This window comes from Periophthalmus magnuspinnatus, chromosome 19 (assembly GCF_009829125.3).
Source record: "Periophthalmus magnuspinnatus isolate fPerMag1 chromosome 19, fPerMag1.2.pri, whole genome shotgun sequence".
NCBI classification, from domain to species: domain Eukaryota; kingdom Metazoa; phylum Chordata; class Actinopteri; order Gobiiformes; family Gobiidae; genus Periophthalmus; species Periophthalmus magnuspinnatus.
Window position 1 is genome coordinate 24,688,492 of NC_047144.1, and position 17,172 is coordinate 24,705,663.

The 17,172-nt window shown below is 42.8% G+C and overlaps 1 protein-coding gene across 7 annotated transcripts in view; it reads right to left on the reverse strand.

Annotated features, from left to right (window-relative positions):
* Positions 1-508: 508 nt before the first annotated feature.
* mrtfab (myocardin related transcription factor Ab) overlaps positions 509-17,172 on the reverse strand; it is a 47,326-nt gene continuing 30,662 nt past the window's right edge. For 3 of the 7 annotated variants that reach the window (XM_055229403.1, XM_055229407.1, XM_055229405.1), the window contains 13 exons: positions 16,525-16,688; positions 15,804-15,938; positions 15,538-15,609; positions 13,822-14,006; positions 11,057-11,228; positions 10,471-10,845; positions 8,537-9,457; positions 7,418-7,624; positions 7,248-7,346; positions 5,945-6,085; positions 5,735-5,827; positions 2,203-2,263; positions 509-1,808 (listed from right to left, as the gene is read on the reverse strand). In XM_055229403.1, coding sequence (XP_055085378.1) covers positions 1,249-1,808; positions 2,203-2,263; positions 5,735-5,827; positions 5,945-6,085; positions 7,248-7,346; positions 7,418-7,624; positions 8,537-9,457; positions 10,471-10,845; positions 11,057-11,228; positions 13,822-14,006; positions 15,538-15,609; positions 15,804-15,938; positions 16,525-16,688 — 3,185 coding nt within the window. In that variant the 3' untranslated portion in view covers positions 509-1,248. The remainder of the gene's footprint in view (positions 1,809-2,202; positions 2,264-5,734; positions 5,828-5,944; positions 6,086-7,247; positions 7,347-7,417; positions 7,625-8,536; positions 9,458-10,470; positions 10,846-11,056; positions 11,229-13,821; positions 14,007-15,537; positions 15,610-15,803; positions 15,939-16,524; positions 16,689-17,172) is intronic. The other 4 variants (XM_055229406.1, XM_055229408.1, XM_055229404.1 and 1 more) reach the window with 3 other exon arrangements.

A 17,172-nucleotide genomic window follows, 5' to 3' on the forward strand; every position in this document is an offset into this window, starting at 1 on the left:
ATTTTCATAGCCGACTTGATAAATGAGGGCCAGTGTGTCATATGGAATCTCCTGTCTCAGGCAGTGACCAACTACAGTGAGTGGCGCCTGCTCTACTTCCTGTCCTTCATGATGGTGAGCTTGTTCTTCATTCCTCCAAAGTATTGACTTAGGAGGACTGAATACTTTTGCATGCTGCACTTTTCAGTTTTTTTTGTTTTTTTTTTAAATCTGCAAATTATGTATAATTTTCTACTTCACACTTCATGTACCATTTTGTGTTACTTATTCACATAAAAAGCAAATTTAAAAATATTTAAGTTTGTGGTTGTGACTTGACAAAATTTGAAAAAGTTCCAGGGGGATGAATACTTTTGCAGCCACTGTCTCTATAAAGGAATGGGAGTGGTTTCAAGTCAAAAGAGAAATGGTTTTTGTTTCACATCAGATTTACTTGTAATTAATGCAGCTACATCAGCTATGGCATATTGTGATGCAGATTTTGCACAAATAAAGAGTCAAACAACTCTTGATTTTTCGTATATTTATTTTTTTTTTCAACTTTTTTCCTTTATAAAAAGACAAGGTCCAAGTATCTTGGAGGCCCGGCCCTGACCTTATGTCCCAGCTGGCTCCACTTGGCTCTAAGCAGCCTGCAGAGAAAAATATTCATATGGACAATTGATAATATACACCCCATATACAGCAATACATAGTGGTCTACCATAATGTTACCAATAATATGCACCTCAATGAGGCTCTATTCAAACTGTTGTCACTGATGTTTCAACAGCAACCATCAACCAATGAAGGTTGGCTTCTTTGACTAGTGCGGGCGGGGCTTGTGTCGCCATGGTGAGGCCAGCTGCCTTTTACACAGGGCTCAGCTGATCAATTCAACACAAGGTGGCATTCATGGGACCCCCCTCCCCTTAAAACCAATCAGATTCATAAGTGCAAAATTCAGGAGGCACTGACACAGATGTGGTGAGCTCAGGTGTAGGACATTCAGCATGTGGCCCACAGCTGCCTGGTCCACGGGGCCGACACACAGGTGGGACTGCTTTGGCTTTTCTTTAAACTAAAACCTCTGGTCTGGTAGCTTCTGTCTCCTGTGATGGCCCCGCTTCAGTAACAGTGAGGCGGGCGTGGGGCGATGTGTGCGTGTTTGCATATGGCCCCTCCCCCCTCCCGCAGTGGTACAGCATATGTGTATGTGCATGTCAAAGACACAGCCTGTACATGTGAGCCAGTGTCCCAGTCGCGTGGCTACAAACAGGACTCCCAGTGCAGCTGCAGGTCCGTACTGTCCAGGAAATCAGCAGAGAAGACACTTTGGGGCGTGTGGGGCAACACTAGGGGGGCTCCCGTACCCCCCTCCCGCTCTCCCACACCACCGCTACTGCTCACCCCACCTCCTCCGCCCACCATGGAGATGTCCAACCAGTCCATGCTGTCCAAGGCTGGGTCTCCGAAGTCCAGGCCAGAGGAGTGTGGGGAGAAGCCCAGTTCGGAGGTGTCCATAGGAGAAGGTGGGTGCTCCAGGATGCTGGGGGTGCTGAGCATTTGGCTGTGGAGGTCGTCGATGAGAGTCAGCCCTCCGTCTGGCTCCACCCCGATCAAGGGCGCTCCTGTGGTGCTCTCCAGGAAGTCCTCCAGTCGGCCCGTTCCGCTGCAGGGGTCCCGGTCGGGCCGCGGCGGGCACATGATGGGCTCCGTGGGGGTGGGGGGTGACAGGTGCAGGGGAGAGGGGGGAGAGGTGGGGGAAGGCGGGTCTGAGTGCAGGGGGGCCAGGGAGGGGTCTGGGTTGGACTTAAAGCCGGGGATTTCTGCGGAGAGAGAAAGTAGATTGAACAGGGAACAGGACAGATTTGTGGTTTGAGACGGTATCAGATTTTTTTTCATGCAATAAAGTAAAGTGTTTCTTGCCACAGTGCAGATGTATTGTAGGGTCATCATGAGATTTGTGATGTCTGTGTCTAATTATAAAGTGTTTTTTATCCTTCATGAACCAAGAAGTAAGGCTGGTGCACTGTTAGCATACTAGTTGTTGTCAGCATTACCATGAAGGCAAAAGTCCATTCTGGCCTCTAATTTTGAATAATTAGGATGCAAAGAATACTGAGAATAACTAAAAAATATAACTAGTTCATTTTAAACAAACAAGTAGGTACAGTGTCTTTAAGTATAGGTTTTTAAGAATAGTTTGCAGCAGTGCCTCACCTCCACTTTTCAGCAGGATGTCAAACAGGTCGTCCATCTGCTGACTGTTCACACCATTCTCCTGGAAACAATAAATAAATGTTGTTTAATACCCTGTATATTTGGTATATGGTGTTGTTTAGTGACATACTGAGCTTCTGTATGGCTGATATAAATCCAATTTATTTTCCCCAATAAAAATATGAGATTTTGTAACTTTCAAGACCAACTCTTATTGTACAGTGGTTCTCAATTTTTAGATAATGTGGCTTTCTGAATACCAGATTTATCAGGTATAAATGAGACTTAACCATGGATTAGGGGATTAGGTAGTTCTAAATAATGATTAACTGCAAATATGACAAAAACATGAACAGATTTATTTGTATATTAAACAAATATACTCAATACTGCAGAGGTCTGGTCTGCATGTACCACAGACTGAGAAACACTGTTACAGTCCAAACGCTATCAATGTCCTATAGTTTAGTTCTACTGTAAAAAGCTATAGCAACTTAAATGAAGAGTTATTTAATTTTAACTGAACCATGTCACTTGATTACTAAACACTATTATCGTCAATCCATCCATGCATTTTTTTCCGCTTTATCCGGGGTCGGGTCGCGGAGGCAGCAGTTTCAGCAGGGAGGCCCAGACTTCCCACTCCACACACACTTCCTCTAGCTCTTCCGGGAGAATCCTGAGGCGTTCCCAGGCCAGCTGAGAGATATAGTTCCTCCAGTGTGTCCTGGGTCTTCCCCAGGGCCTCCTCCCAGTGGGACGTGCCCGGAAAACCTTCCTAGGGAGGTGTCCAGGTAGCCCGGAATAGATGCCCGAACCACCTCAACTGCCTCCTCTTGACGTGGAGGAGCAGTGACTCTACTCTGATGTGCCTAGAAATTCTATCCATAAATATAATGAACAGAACCGGTGACAAAGGGCAGCCCTGGCGGAGTCCAACATGCACTGGGAACAGGTCTGACTTATTGCCGGAAATGCAAACACAGCTCCTGCTCCGCTCATACAGGGACCGGACAGCCCTTAGCAAAGAGCCCCGGACCCCATACTCCCAGAGCACCCCCCAAAGGACACCACGAGGGACACGGTCGAATGCCTTCTCCAGATCCACAAAACACATGTGGACTGGTTGAGCAAACTCCCATGAACCCTCGAGGACCCGATGGAGAGTATAGAGCTGGTCCAGTGTTCCGCGACCGGGACAAAAACCACACTGCTCCTCCTGAATCCGAGGTTTGACTATCGGTCGAATTCTCCTCTCCAGTACCCTGGAATAGACCTTACCGGGAAGGCTGAGGAGTGTGATTCCCCTGTAGTTGGAACACACCCTCTGGTCCCCCTTCTTAAACAGAGGGACCACCACCCCGGTCTGCCATTCCAAAATGTACTGTCCCCGACTCCCACGCGTTGTTGCAAAGGCGTGTCAGCCAAGACAGCCCCACAACATCCAGAGATTTAAGATACTCAGGATGGATCTCATCCACCCCCGGAGCCTTGCCACTGAGGAGCTTTCCAACCACCTCAGTGACTTCAGCCAGGGTAATGGTTGAGTCCACCCCTGAGTCCTCAAACTCTGCTTTCTCCTCGGAAGACGTGACAGTGGGATTGAGGAGATCCTCAAAGTATTCTTTCCACCGCCCAACTACGGCGCCAGTTGAGGTCAGCAGCTCTCCGCCCGCACTGTAAACAGTGTTGGTGACGCACTGCTTCCCTCTCCTGAGGCGAACGGTTTACCAGAATTTCCTCGAGGCCGACCGATAGTCCTCCTCAATCGCCTCCCCGAACTCCTCCCAGCCCTGAGTTTTTGCCTCTGCGACTGCACAGGCTGCGGCACACTTGGCCTGATAGTACCTGTCGGCTGCTTCTGGAGTCCCACAAGCCAGCAGGCCCTGATAGGACGCCTTCTCCAGCCTGTCGGCATCCCTTACTTCTGGCGTTCACCACCGGGTTTGGGGATTGTCACCGCGACAGGCACCAGAGACCTTGCAAGCACCGCTATGTGCAGCCGCATCGACAATAGAGGTGGAGAACATGGCCCACTCGGACTCCATGTCTCCAACCTCCCCTGGGATGCGGGAGAAGCTCTCCCGGAGGCGTGAGTTGAAGACCCTGCTGACAGAGGGTTCCACCAGACATTCCCAAGAGGCTTCCTCCTCTGCCAGCAGATCCAACTCACAACCAGGTGGTGATCGGTTGACAGCTCTGCCCCTCTCTTCACCTGAGTGTCCAAGACACGCAGCCGAAGGTCAAATGACACGATGACAATGTTGATCATCGACCTCTGACCTAGGGTCTCCTGGTGCCATGTTCACTGATGGACACCCTTGTGTTCGAACATGGTGTTTGTTATGGACAAACTGTGGCTAGCACAGAAGTCCAATAACAAAACACCACTTGGGTTCAGATCAGGGAAGCCATTCTTCCCGATCACGCCCCTCCAGGTGTCACTGGCGTTGCCCACGTGGGCGTTGAAGTTCCCCAGTAGAACAATGGAGTCCCCAGTAGGTGGACTGTCTAGTACCCCTCCCAGGGACTCCAAGAAGGCCGGGTACTCTACACTGCTGTTTGGCCCACAGGCCGACACAACAGTGAGAGACCTGTCCCCGACCCGAAGGCGCAGGGACGCAACCCTCTCGTTCACCGGGGTAAACTCCAACACGTGACGGCTGAGCAGTGGGGCAATAAGCAAGCCCACACCAGCTCGCTGCCTCTCCCCATGGGCAACGCCAGAGAAGTGGAGGGTCCCACCCGTCTCAAGGAGATGGGTACCAGAGCCCAAGCTGTGCGTGGAGGTGAGCCCGACTATATCTAGCCAGTACCTCTCAACCTCCTGCACGAGCTCAGGCTCCTTCCCCCCAGCGAGGTGACATTCCATGTCACTACAGCCAGATGCTGTGTCTGTGGACCGGGTCGTCGAGACACCCATCTTCGACCGCTGCCCAGTCCTCTTCGCACCCGTCGTCAAAAGTATTGAAAATCAGATACTAAGCTGAATACTTATTTAAGCATGTATTGACATTAAAAAAGTCACATTCAGAGGACAGAAATGAACCTTTCCTGAACAGCTTTAGAATCATCTTTAGCTGTATCAGAACAAGTGTAAGACACATAAACTAGTATACACCCATGGACCACTATGGACCTACCTGGACCACTGAGGGGTTATTATCTATCATTTAATGTCAAAACTGACATTCTATTGTCTAAATAAAGAGTGTTTAACATCATCGTGGTTTTGGAATCGGTAATGAATATTGAGTCTGTTACTTAGTGTTGAAATTCAGTTTGAAATGTTAGTATTGTTAGTGTTGTAGTATTACTACCATGACTGTTCTAAACGTTTTACCAAAATTTAATCAAAGTAAAAATAGACCACAAAATAGGCACTGCCCACACCCAGTTACATTTTGCAAATACAAAAAATTTCACCTTCTCTAAAACAGAAATTGCCAAAGAAAGCAGAAGAGCCATAATGCTTAGGTGCAAAAAAAAAAAAAAAAAAAGAAGCAAAAGAAAGGATGAAGCAAAGACGTACTTTGGAACGCGGAGAGCAGGGGGAGGTGTTTGGTTTGGGGGAGGGAGGGGTGAAGAGAGCATGCCGGTCATATGGCAGACACACCGGCTCTCTCTGTACAGTGATAGACAGATGAAATGGAAAAGAGGAAAAAAGGAAGGAAGACAGATCAATGAAGTTTATTGTACAGAAGAAAAAGAGAATATTGATAGAGAGATTTAGGGTCTGTACCTTCAGAGAAGACATGAGGTTGTTGTGGCTCTCGCTGTCAGACAGGTCATCAAAGAACGGTTGCATGGTGGGAGGCGCAGTGACGGAGAGGTTGGGCTGGGGGGCGCCATTCACTTCTAAGTGCAGTCCTGGTTTCTGCACCTTTAAACATCAAAGCAACAAAATGTATTTAGTTGTGTTTAAAATTTAGAGTGGCATCTAGACTTTGGGATTGTATTTCTAAGGCAATTGGCACAATTTTGAATATAAAGTTTGTAAGAATGCAGGACAATTTGTGATAACATTACCAGCTAAAAATACATAGCCAGGCTCTAAACTGTTGAAAAAGCCTCTCTCCTCAGCTAGGATACTAAATAATTGGATTAAGGACAAACCACCTACAATCACAGAGTGGTATAGTGACATTTTTAGAGTGCTGCCAATGAAAATGAGAAGTGCTAAACTGAAAAATAAGACATGGCAGCCCTTTATAATCTACCTGGGTCTTGCTATTATTAAAGGATTGAGTACAATCCTTTTTTTTTTTTTTTTACTTTTTTTGGTCTGCTCAGTGTTGTTTGTATTTTTGTCAATTTTGAAAAAGCAAATTAAGTATAATTATTATTATAAAAAAATAATGCATTAATTTCAGATGAAGGGCAGGGCTCACGCTGTGCATATGTATCTGCACCTGCACGGTATGGCTCAACTCTTTTATATCTTAATGGCAACTATTGGTGCTATGGAGAGAATTCAGTAACATGCAGCTTTTGTGCTGACAAAGAAAAAGGTTGTTTTCAATGTGATGATGTCATACATTCAGATGGGAGCAAAATACGTTTTTCATTACACTATATTTTGCCACAAATTATCCAAAAAGTAAATGTTGAAATATTTGATTAGGCACAAATGTTGAACCTGACCATTTCTAAGAGTGGCTAACAGTGCTCCCATCTGTATTAAATATTATTGGCCTAAAAATGTTGTGATGTCATCTGTAACCAAGCAAGAGGCCAAAAAATAAATTCCATATATATTAAACAAAATCCTAACTGAAAATATTTGCAACATTTCAATTAGTAAATTAAATTAAAATTCTACCATAGAATTCAGGCCTGTCCCTCATTTAAAATATAACTCTCTTGCTCTCTGGTGAGAGATAATGATAGTTATTATAAATGCAGACAATTATCTGGTATCCTGTAATGTCCTGCTAGTGACATCTTGTGGTGGAAAAGTGTTATGTCAAAGTTCCAAACATAAACATTTAGAATTTTAGCATCAACAAATATGACCTTTTGGGGGGCAGTATTCTTAGCTGTACCTTTTTCACTGGCTGGCTCACTGGCTCTGCTGGTGGCTGCTCTTTTGATTGGCTGTCAGTGTTACTGCTGGGTAGCTTTGTCGGAGTGGACTGCAATCTCTGATAAAAAAAAAAATTGTTACCAACCATAAGATTTAATTTAATCTTATTTATTAGATTAAAAAAAGTACCTGGAGTGTGATTCGTCCATTTGTTTTGGCCAATGAGGAGACCCCATTCTGGCCATCTCCCGGGTTACTGGTGAGGGCAATCAGGTAGTGGTTGCCGTTGCTATCTGTGACCAGCGTAGGTGCTCCATTGGTTTTGAGGAGGTCTAAAGAAATGGCCTGAGTGTGGATCTGGGTGCCGTTCTGCTGGTTTATGACCACTGACGTCACCTGATATAGAGAAAATAAGACAACATAAGTTTGTATTTATTGTAAACTGCATCTACATGGATCATCTGATCCATCACCATGCAATTAGCAATTTAAATAAAATATTACAGTACATCTTTTGAATGGGAAAAAGTTAGTCACCAAGTTTACATACAGAGAAAGACTGCACCAAAAAAAAACAAATTTAAATAATGTTTGCCACAAAACCTGTCAGACCACTCATGCCCCAGTCTACATGCAGATCAAAGAACCAAATAGGTGCGAATGGAGGATATGAGATGTGCATAATTTAACCTGAGCAATAAAACTTTACAGCTATGATTACTAATAAAAACAACTACCATTAATATTACCTCACTTTTGGCAGACATAGTTAAGCGACATCATGTCCAATATTTTCCTGGCTGTTTCTTCCCCTGTGCAGTTGAACACCTCGCTTAGTCTGTGCCTAATGGAAATCGGACTGTGCTGTTACAGCTGCAGTGGTTGCAGCAGGCATCACACAGAGTTCCCCAGATGTGATTTGGGATCTTTAAAATTCGATTCATGATACCTCAATCTTAGTTCCTGGGTTTACATGTATTTTGATAGAATTACTTCTAGAGTCATCTATTCTAGATGGTCTTGAGTACATCCCATTAATAAACATTACTATTACTTAGTGCATCAGTAGTCTGCTCCAACAGGTTTTATTGTTGTGCCAATAATAAAATTGTATCAAAGTATATTAAGGAAAATGACAAATTTCAGAAATCCACTGACTGTGTTGCAAGGAATCATAACTAATCATAACCGTAATTTGACCAAGGATGATCTCTATGAAATCATAATTTAGTATTTAGTATACAGTGTGTCTATTTAACAATAAACATTTTCATAGCTATTAGAGTTTCCTTGGTGGATGTCTTTCACCTGTTGTGTAGTGACTGGCACCGTGGACTGCTTCTGCTGCTGCCTCTGCTGAACCTTGTGCTGCCTTTTGTGTTGGTTGGACGCCGCCCTGTGATTGGCCACGCTCTGGTTGACTGTGCTCTGATTGGCTGTGGCGTGCTGATTCTGGATGTGCACTTGAACTTGCTTGACCTGGTTCTTTTGGGTCTGGACCGCACCTTGGACCTGCTTGACTGGACTCTGTGGTACTAGCTTATTAGCTTGCATCTGCTTCTGTTGGGTCTGCTGGATGATTAACTGTTGGATTTGCTGCTGTTGCCGTAGCAGCAGTTGCGAGTTTTTCTTTAGCTGTGGCATTTTTGAGATGGGCGTGGCCTTCACCTCCGCTGCCTTCTGGACTTGTGTCGGTTGTTGCTTGTGCTGCTCTGCTTGTCTGTGGATCTGCTGCAACCTTAGCAAAGTCTCTTGTGAACACTGCATTGGTTGAGTAATTTTTTTGGTTTGCGCCTCGTCCTCCATTTTGTCCTCTGGGTCTTCACGTTTAAGTTTGAGCACCACACCGTTGGGCAGTGTGGGCGGTTGGATAGCAGAAGCCTTGATGAGTGTCGGGGGCTTGACCTGTATGCATGCGGGCCTGCTCTCCACGTCCTCTGTCTTCACCACCTTGCCCTGCTCCAGTTGGGACCGGAGCGTCTCTACAAGCTGCTGTTTCTGGCGCAGCATCCGGGTCAGCTCCTCGATCTGCTTGTCCTTCTCTTGTAGCATCTGGTCTTTGTCCATGGGGGAGGTTTCCATGGTGATGGTGGCGGGGGGGTCGGGCTTGGAGAGGCTGCAAGAGGTCCGGGTCTCTTCCTTGACGGGACAGAGGGCTTGGGAGGAGACTGAAGTTGAGGGGTGCTGAGGAGACGGGTGCAGGCTGAGCTGGGTCAGAGGGGAGCTCACCTGAAAAATACAGAAATACCATTTATGGAGTTAGAAATCAATGCTGAAAAAAGATGATCGGTGACCACAAAGGCAAGTGCTATGTGTTGGTGTAGATGAAATGCACTTTTATTAATTGAATTGAATTGAATTAAAAGGTATTGATAAAAATGTACCTTGTTATTCTTTTTTTTAGTGCGGTGTGAACGTGGGTGAGTGCGGTGTGACAGTGGCCGGCCTCAGGCCGACCTAAGCAGTCCACTGTGACAGTAAAATTGCTTGGAATTGGGCAAAAAAGTGCTCCATTCAAGTGTATTTGTATGAATTGGTGAACTGGTGAACAATGTGAATAAGGCTGACCCAAAAGTAAAGTAAACCAGAACTAAATCTAGTGCGCTCTGGGGTCGCTCCACAGAACACTAATGTGTGAAAATGACCTTCACCTGTAGATGGAGGACACATAGAAGCTTTTCTCAGTATATGGACAGCATATACTGCAGTGGGCACTGATTAAAGATTGGCTGCAGGTGCTGGGATTCAGGTAATAAGGATTCAGATCAGAGAAAGTTCTTTTAGACTGGATTTCAGCATTGAAACCGGCAACCCAATTTAGCTCTATTTAGTCAACTAAAGGGCTAACGTGTTAATCACTCATGGATTTCAGGCAAAAATTTCCTTCCTGATTTGAAGGATTTGGTATTGTCTTCCGTTGTTATAGCAATAAGATAATTCAATTCAAAATATATTTTGGATGGGGAAAGGGCCTCGTAAAATCTTTCAAGTCAGTTAGGAATCATTTACTCGAAACCCATGAATTAGATTGCAAGAGCCAGCCCTGTAGATTTCTCATTAAAAACAAAGCAAATGGGGGAAATAAAAAAAATAAAAAAAATCTTGTGTAAAATTGGCAGCTGGTCCACTCTACGAATTACTGTCTGAAAATAGAATAGTCAGTCCAAAAAAAATGAATACAATTAAAAATATATGTTACAACTCTTTACTACTACATCACATGATTCTCAAGGCCCTCTCACCATCTCTCCAAACATATCCCCGTTACAGCTGGTCTCATCTGGGCTCATCCCGGCCAGTGAGCGCTCGGAGGGGGAGGGCGACACTGGGGGGCTAGAGCTGGTACTGCCAAACCTCATGATCTGGTGAGGCTGGACCTGAGCCATAGAGGGCAGGCTGATCTTGATGCCCACCTCCCCGGGCTGCTGCGGCTCTAGGGTGGGACTGGTGACGGAGGAGGAGGGAGTGGGGCTGGTAACGGAGGTGGTGGTTAGTGAGTTTTTCACCCCAGTGACCCCGTTCTGTTCTTGGTAGTTGCGGAGCCTCTCGATGAGGTCGTTTTTAGTGCCAGAAACTGTCAGACCACGCAGTTTCAGTTCTGCTTTCAACTCTGCGACCTAAAAGACAAGAAATGAGATCATAAATAGATGCGTTTATAACAGGAAACTGCAATTTGAGATTAAAGTGCCACTTAACTGATGTAAAACTATGATAAATATTTACCATATGTACTATCCCACCAAAGAAAGTAGTAATAAACATGAAAACCGTCGTATGCACTTTAACACATTTTATCATTGCATAATTGTAGAAGAATTGTATATTTACCTTAAAATCATCCAGGTTTAAAGGCAGAACTCCGAGTTTACCTCCACTTGTTGTAGTTTGAGTTGGTCTCACTGCTGCGCTGTGATTGGAGGATGCAGCGGCGGTGGTCGTGGTGAGGGTACGGGAAGGGGAGGGGCCAGAGCTGGTAGTTGGAGGCTGCTCATTTGTAGGCCTAAAAGGAAAGTAAAAGCAAAAGCAAAGCAAAATAAGTGTTGGCAAATTAATTCTTGCTATGAAAATTTTTGATTTTCTGTGAGTGTGGGTGTTCACCATCTGCTGGTTTCCAAGGAGATGCTAGCATTACCCTCCACCAGACAAGTTACAGTAGTACAACTCTAATTAGTACAACTCTAATTAAAATTAAAACTGCAAGCAGTGATAAAGGCCCTCGCCACCCCTTGCGACCACGGGGTACACGCCACCGCGAAGATCCTACATTTCGTACCCGCTTACATTGCCCCTTCCCCCAAAATCAGCAACTGAGTAATACTACTCCATTCATTCCAATGAGACCATTTATCACATTGCCACGTTTGCACGGTTGGAAATAGAGGTATGTCTTCATTGGCTTTTTTGTTCAGTACGATGAGAGGAATATGTGTACCAAATTTTAAAGGTCTATGACAAAGTAATTATTTTTCATCATAGTTAACCAAAACCCATGTATTTCAAAGAGAAATGTCAGACGTTGCCATGGCAAAACCTTTAAAAATAGAGGTATGTTGTCATTGACTTTTTTGTTCAGTATAGGAATAGGGATGTCCATGCCAAATTTCAAATGTTTGTGAGAATATAATTTTTGTTGCATACCATTTAACATTTCAAGGGAGCGCTGTGGAGCAATGTAATATTTGACGTATGTAAATTGAATATCTATGCACTCAGATCAAGATTTTGAACAAAACCTATATTAATGCCGGGAAATAGGACACTGCATGTTTGAGTTACGCACCATTTAAAACTTCAAAAAACGTATTTTTAATTTGCAGGTTGGCCACACCCACATTTTATAACTTAAAAAAAATCCAAGAGAGTCGCCTATAATCCCACTTGAGTCTAGTTCATTGTGACAATTTTGCAAGTTTCTTGAATGAAAATCCATGGCGTAAAAAATCCAAATGTGAGAGTTAAAATTCTGAAAAAATGAGGTTGCGCCCACAATAGCCGACTTCCTGTAGGGTTTAGGGTGGGGTCATAATCAAATTTTTTACTTGTCTTGACATATTCTATGTTTCTACGATGAAAAAGGTCTCATTGCCGTAATGTATTTTGATTTTTGAGGTGGCGCTATTGAGTCATTTTGATATGTTAATTTGTTTGCACATGAAAATACAACATTTTTTGACAATGTTGAATTTTAGGCCATAGTTTGATTAGTGTAGAGCATCTATTTAGTCTACAACAAAGTCCAGTACTCTGAACCCCATTCATTTCAATGACACATTTATTATGTTACCACGGTAACATAGTTGCAGATGGAGGTATGATCTCACTGGCTTTTTTGATCAGTATGTCAAGGAGGATGTATGTGCAAAATTTCAAATGTCTACGTCAAACTATGCAAAAAAAATGCACTGGAGTTTTAGGGGGCGCTACCGAATCATTTTTCAAAATTTTTATAAACACTGGTCAAAAGAAAAAAAATTTCACCAGTCTTGAATTTTGGGTGCAATAAAATTGACTTTTCGTTAACGTTCAGGGAGTCAAAAGTGGCTTCAAAGTCGCGACCAAAATAATAATAATAATGGAAACGCATTTTCCACCCATTATTTTTTTCCTAAACCATAACAGCTACAGTCATGTGACTTTCTCACATTGTGCCCCATCACAAATAAGGCCCCTGTGAATTTTTGAAAATGAAATTTGAAGAGGGCGCTAGAGAGCCATTTTGAGAGAGTGCCTTGATTTGCATATCATTGCGTTCAGCTCACAAATGTGCATAAACGCTGTATTAGCATTTTCCCAACAAAAAATGTGTGAAAGAGAAATATTTTACTGAAATATTCCAAAATTTGCGATTTTGTTGAAAATTAACCATGACCACACCCAAAGTCATAATCAAAATGTAATTGATAATCTTTAATCACACATGGGTTTAGTGGGATTTAGCCAAATTTGAAGTGTTTGTGATGAAAATTGTGCGAGAAAATGTCCTGAATGTGAGGGTGTGCACTTTTGTCATTCCCGGGTTTGATCCAATATGGCCAACTTCCTGTACATTTTAGGGCGGGGCCACAATATAATTTTTGTCATGTCCTGACATGTTCTATTTTTTGATGTGAGTTTCAGATTGTTACGTTGACTTTTTTCCGAGTCGGGCTCCCATTGGCCCCATGAAAATCAAAGTTTGAGGTGGCGCTACCGAGTCGTCTTTCGTTATTTTTTCTCGGGGTCTAAAACTGCTCACTTTATTTCAGTACATGACACACTATAAAGACAAAACTACCGGGTATATTAGTATAACACGTCACTTCATGAGTCACCCTAATATCCAATTGCTCTGCTCCAGACCACAGTTATTTCCCTAGCATGCTCTTTAAGTTTAGCTTGTGCTGCCAACCTCTTAGCTTCAATGACTCAATGCTAAATCGCTATACCAGCAAAAACAAGCCACAGACACTTCCTGTAACCTTGTTCTGCACAAACACCCCTTATATAAATCAGCCTATTCAGTTTTACAAGAGGAGGAAATGGGTGGAGGTTCAATTCCATGCCCTGACACCTTGACAGTATCATATATGAGCTAATGGAGTGGTGGTACTGACTTGGGTGGGGCAGGCAAGATGGTGTGGTAGTTGTAGTGCTGCTGCTGCTGGTTCAGGATCTGCAGTTGAAGGAAGAGCTGTTGTTGTTGGAGCAGCTTGGCATAGGATGAGTCCATCTGCGGGGGGCGCTCTTTGTCCGCCTTCTGGTCAGGGGGGATGTACTGGTGATACTTGAGCTTCTTCACCTGACGGAGATGACAATTTGCTTAGTCATGGTAAAAGATACATGTTTTTGAATTAACAGATATTATATTAGCTTCCATTTTGATTAAACTGAAGTAATTCTACTTCAAGGGGTTTATAATTAGTGTTGCCACAATACTACTACCATGTGGCCTTGTATCTGTGCAATCCCTCAGTCGTCCAGGTAGGTTCCATAGGGGTCCATGGGCATCTACTTGTTTATGTGCTTACTTAGTGTAGCTCAAATAGACCTAGCCTACAAATGGAAACAGTTTAAAAAAAAAAAAAGAAAAAAGTTGTTTCCAGTTTTAGTATAGTTAGCTCCTCCCTTCAGAAAGATAAGGCAGTGTCTACCAGCAATCAGACCAGAACTGAAGAAGCAGCTTGGATGAGCAGCGAAACATCTTCACTCCTACAACTTTTTGTCCAGTTAACAGATTTTACTTTTGGCTTTTCCTGTGGATCAGACCTGGATGACTGTGGGATTATACAGACTTGTCTATGTGTCTTACACTTGTTCTGATTAGATTTTGTATCAATTAGTATCAGATTTTTAATACTTTTGATGATCCTAGTTACAATAAATGACCCATATATTCCAATAAAAACACCAGGTTTGCAACATACCTATCAAGTGGTAGTAGACTGTGATTAAAAAAAAGTTAAAACAATAACATCTCCATAGACACAAGTAGATTGCGGACCCAGCTTTTGTCTGTAATGTTATGCACTATGGCATAACACTTGTCTATCTCCCTGAAGAAGACAAGGCCCACCAAGTTAAAAGGAATGTACATTTTTTCAAGGGGTTTTAGCAATAAAAGCACCTGTAATTGAATAAATGCAATATTGATTATTTAAATGCCATACTATGCCATACGGTCTACAACCACTTGATAGGTATGAGACAGGCCTCTACTTTGGCAATGTTTAAATCCGGGCTCAAAATAGTTCAGTTTAGCTGTGCATATGACTGAAAGGTTTTTATTCTGCACTCCTCTATTTTAATGTTAATTTTATTATGATTATTTGTGAGTATTAATGTTTTGATTTGTGTGATTGTAATGTCTTTCTTATTCTGTACAGCACTTTGAATTTGTGTACGAGTTATGCTTTACAAATAAACTTGCCTTGCCTATGCCATTTGAATACCATACAACATTCCTATCAAAGCAATAATATCACCATGGAGAAAAGCAAGTGAAGTTCTCCATCAGAAAAGCTACACAAAACAGCTTTAAGTAATCTAATCAACATATTTTAGCAGATGCTGACACAAGCATTCTCTGCATTTCATGTGTAACTTGACATTTCAAACCAGATTTCCTGTGTATTAAAATTATTGAGAATTGAAATACTGTAAACTGTTACCTAATGCACGAATGTACTACTTTATACTTCCTCTTTTGCAACAAAGCCCATACAAAAAACAACACAATTTCATGAAAAACACTGTCACCCATGTGTTGAACTCATTTGGGAGTGAATGTCCCCGTTAGGACTTTTCCAAAACAGAAGAATGTGTTGGCTGACCTTAGGCTTGTTGTCTTTAGCCTTTTTGGATCTCTGGGGAGGCCGATCCGAGCTGCTCTTGGCCTGGGACTGCTGACAGAAAAGCATGAGAAATGGAGTCGGGTGGAGGAGGAAGAGAGGACGGACAGAGATGGAGAAAGGAGGACAAGAGGAGGAAAAGAGGAGGAAGAGTGGATGCGAAGAGGGAGGGTTGGATCATTTTAGTTACAGATTTAATTAATATGGCAGCATCTGGAAGAATCAATCAGAAGTGAAAGACCATGTACCTTAACTTGAGTGGGGCGGGAGGATGGGGAGGTGACAGGGGTCCCATTGGTGACTTTGGACAGGGGGGATTCAGATCCGCTCATGGAGAGAGGAGGTGGAGGCAGAGGGGGCGGTGGTGGGGGCTGTGTGAGGAACTGAAAACATAACATTTGTAGTCAGTTTCAAGATCATTTAATGGAACTGAATGTAAGATTTAAATTTGAAATGTCATGAGCTTAAACACTGCACTTGATGTCCATTTATTTATGTTATAATTTGTGTTTTCAAGAAGATTATCCAATCAGAAATCAGAATGAGCCTCACATGAGTCACTTTGGGTTGCCAGTTTAAATGCCTAAAAGTTTCAAACCTAAAATGACCTAAATGAAATAATGAGAGGCAATTCTCATCATCAGTTAGCTATAAAGCAAGGCTCAAAGCTTGCCTAATTTACACACTCCTTGTGCGAACATAAGTTGCATTATGGATGAAATTTTGTGTGCTGATGGCAAACAAATGCATTTTGTTTAAGATCTCAGCACTACTTCCTGTATTTTTCAACCTTTCTTCCTAAACTGACACTTGTAAGGATTTACCATAGTTTTACATCAGTCAGTTTTAGAAACAGGTATTATCCAACCAAACAAAGTAATTATTAGGAAAAAAAAAAACATGCAAACCTGCCATATACAAGTCATGTAGTATGTAATAGCAAATGCACATGTATATTACCATGTTTACCTGTGTGGGGGACAGGTCTCCGTTGGGGCTAAGTCCCTCAGAAGGAGACATGTGAGGGAGGACACTTAGAGGAGAGTCGTGATTGGTCAGCTGGTCTGGGGACAGGGCATCACTGCTGTCTTCATCCAGGGATGAGCTCTCTCCTCCAGCACCTTTTGGAGAATCTGAAAATACAAAATACATTTTGATTTCAAAACTGGTTTAAGGCAACTTTAATTTGAATTAGAATTTTATTAAATCTTAGTAAAAAGTGTAGAAGTAATAGTCATAGCTACAAGCATTACACTTTTAGAATCACAAGTTCCGGGTATTGAAATTGACCAACCTCAACTGTCAAATGATCAATTACTTAACATCAATGAAGATTAGAGAAGTTTGACAACACTTGCAGGTTTCATAAGAGCCCCATGTCCAAACACAGTGCAGATGTGGAAATCTATAGCATCAAACTACACAGCAAGTTATGTGCCACAAATATATGTTTCAGATAGAAGTTATGATTACAGTACATTCAGTGGACATCTGTAAACAATGAGTGCACAGAGATAAACCAAAACAAGCTCAAACTGTAAAACTGTCGAAAAAATATGAATGGGGGTGTGTGATATGCCAAAAATATCAAAATTTTACAGAGCATAGAACACAATT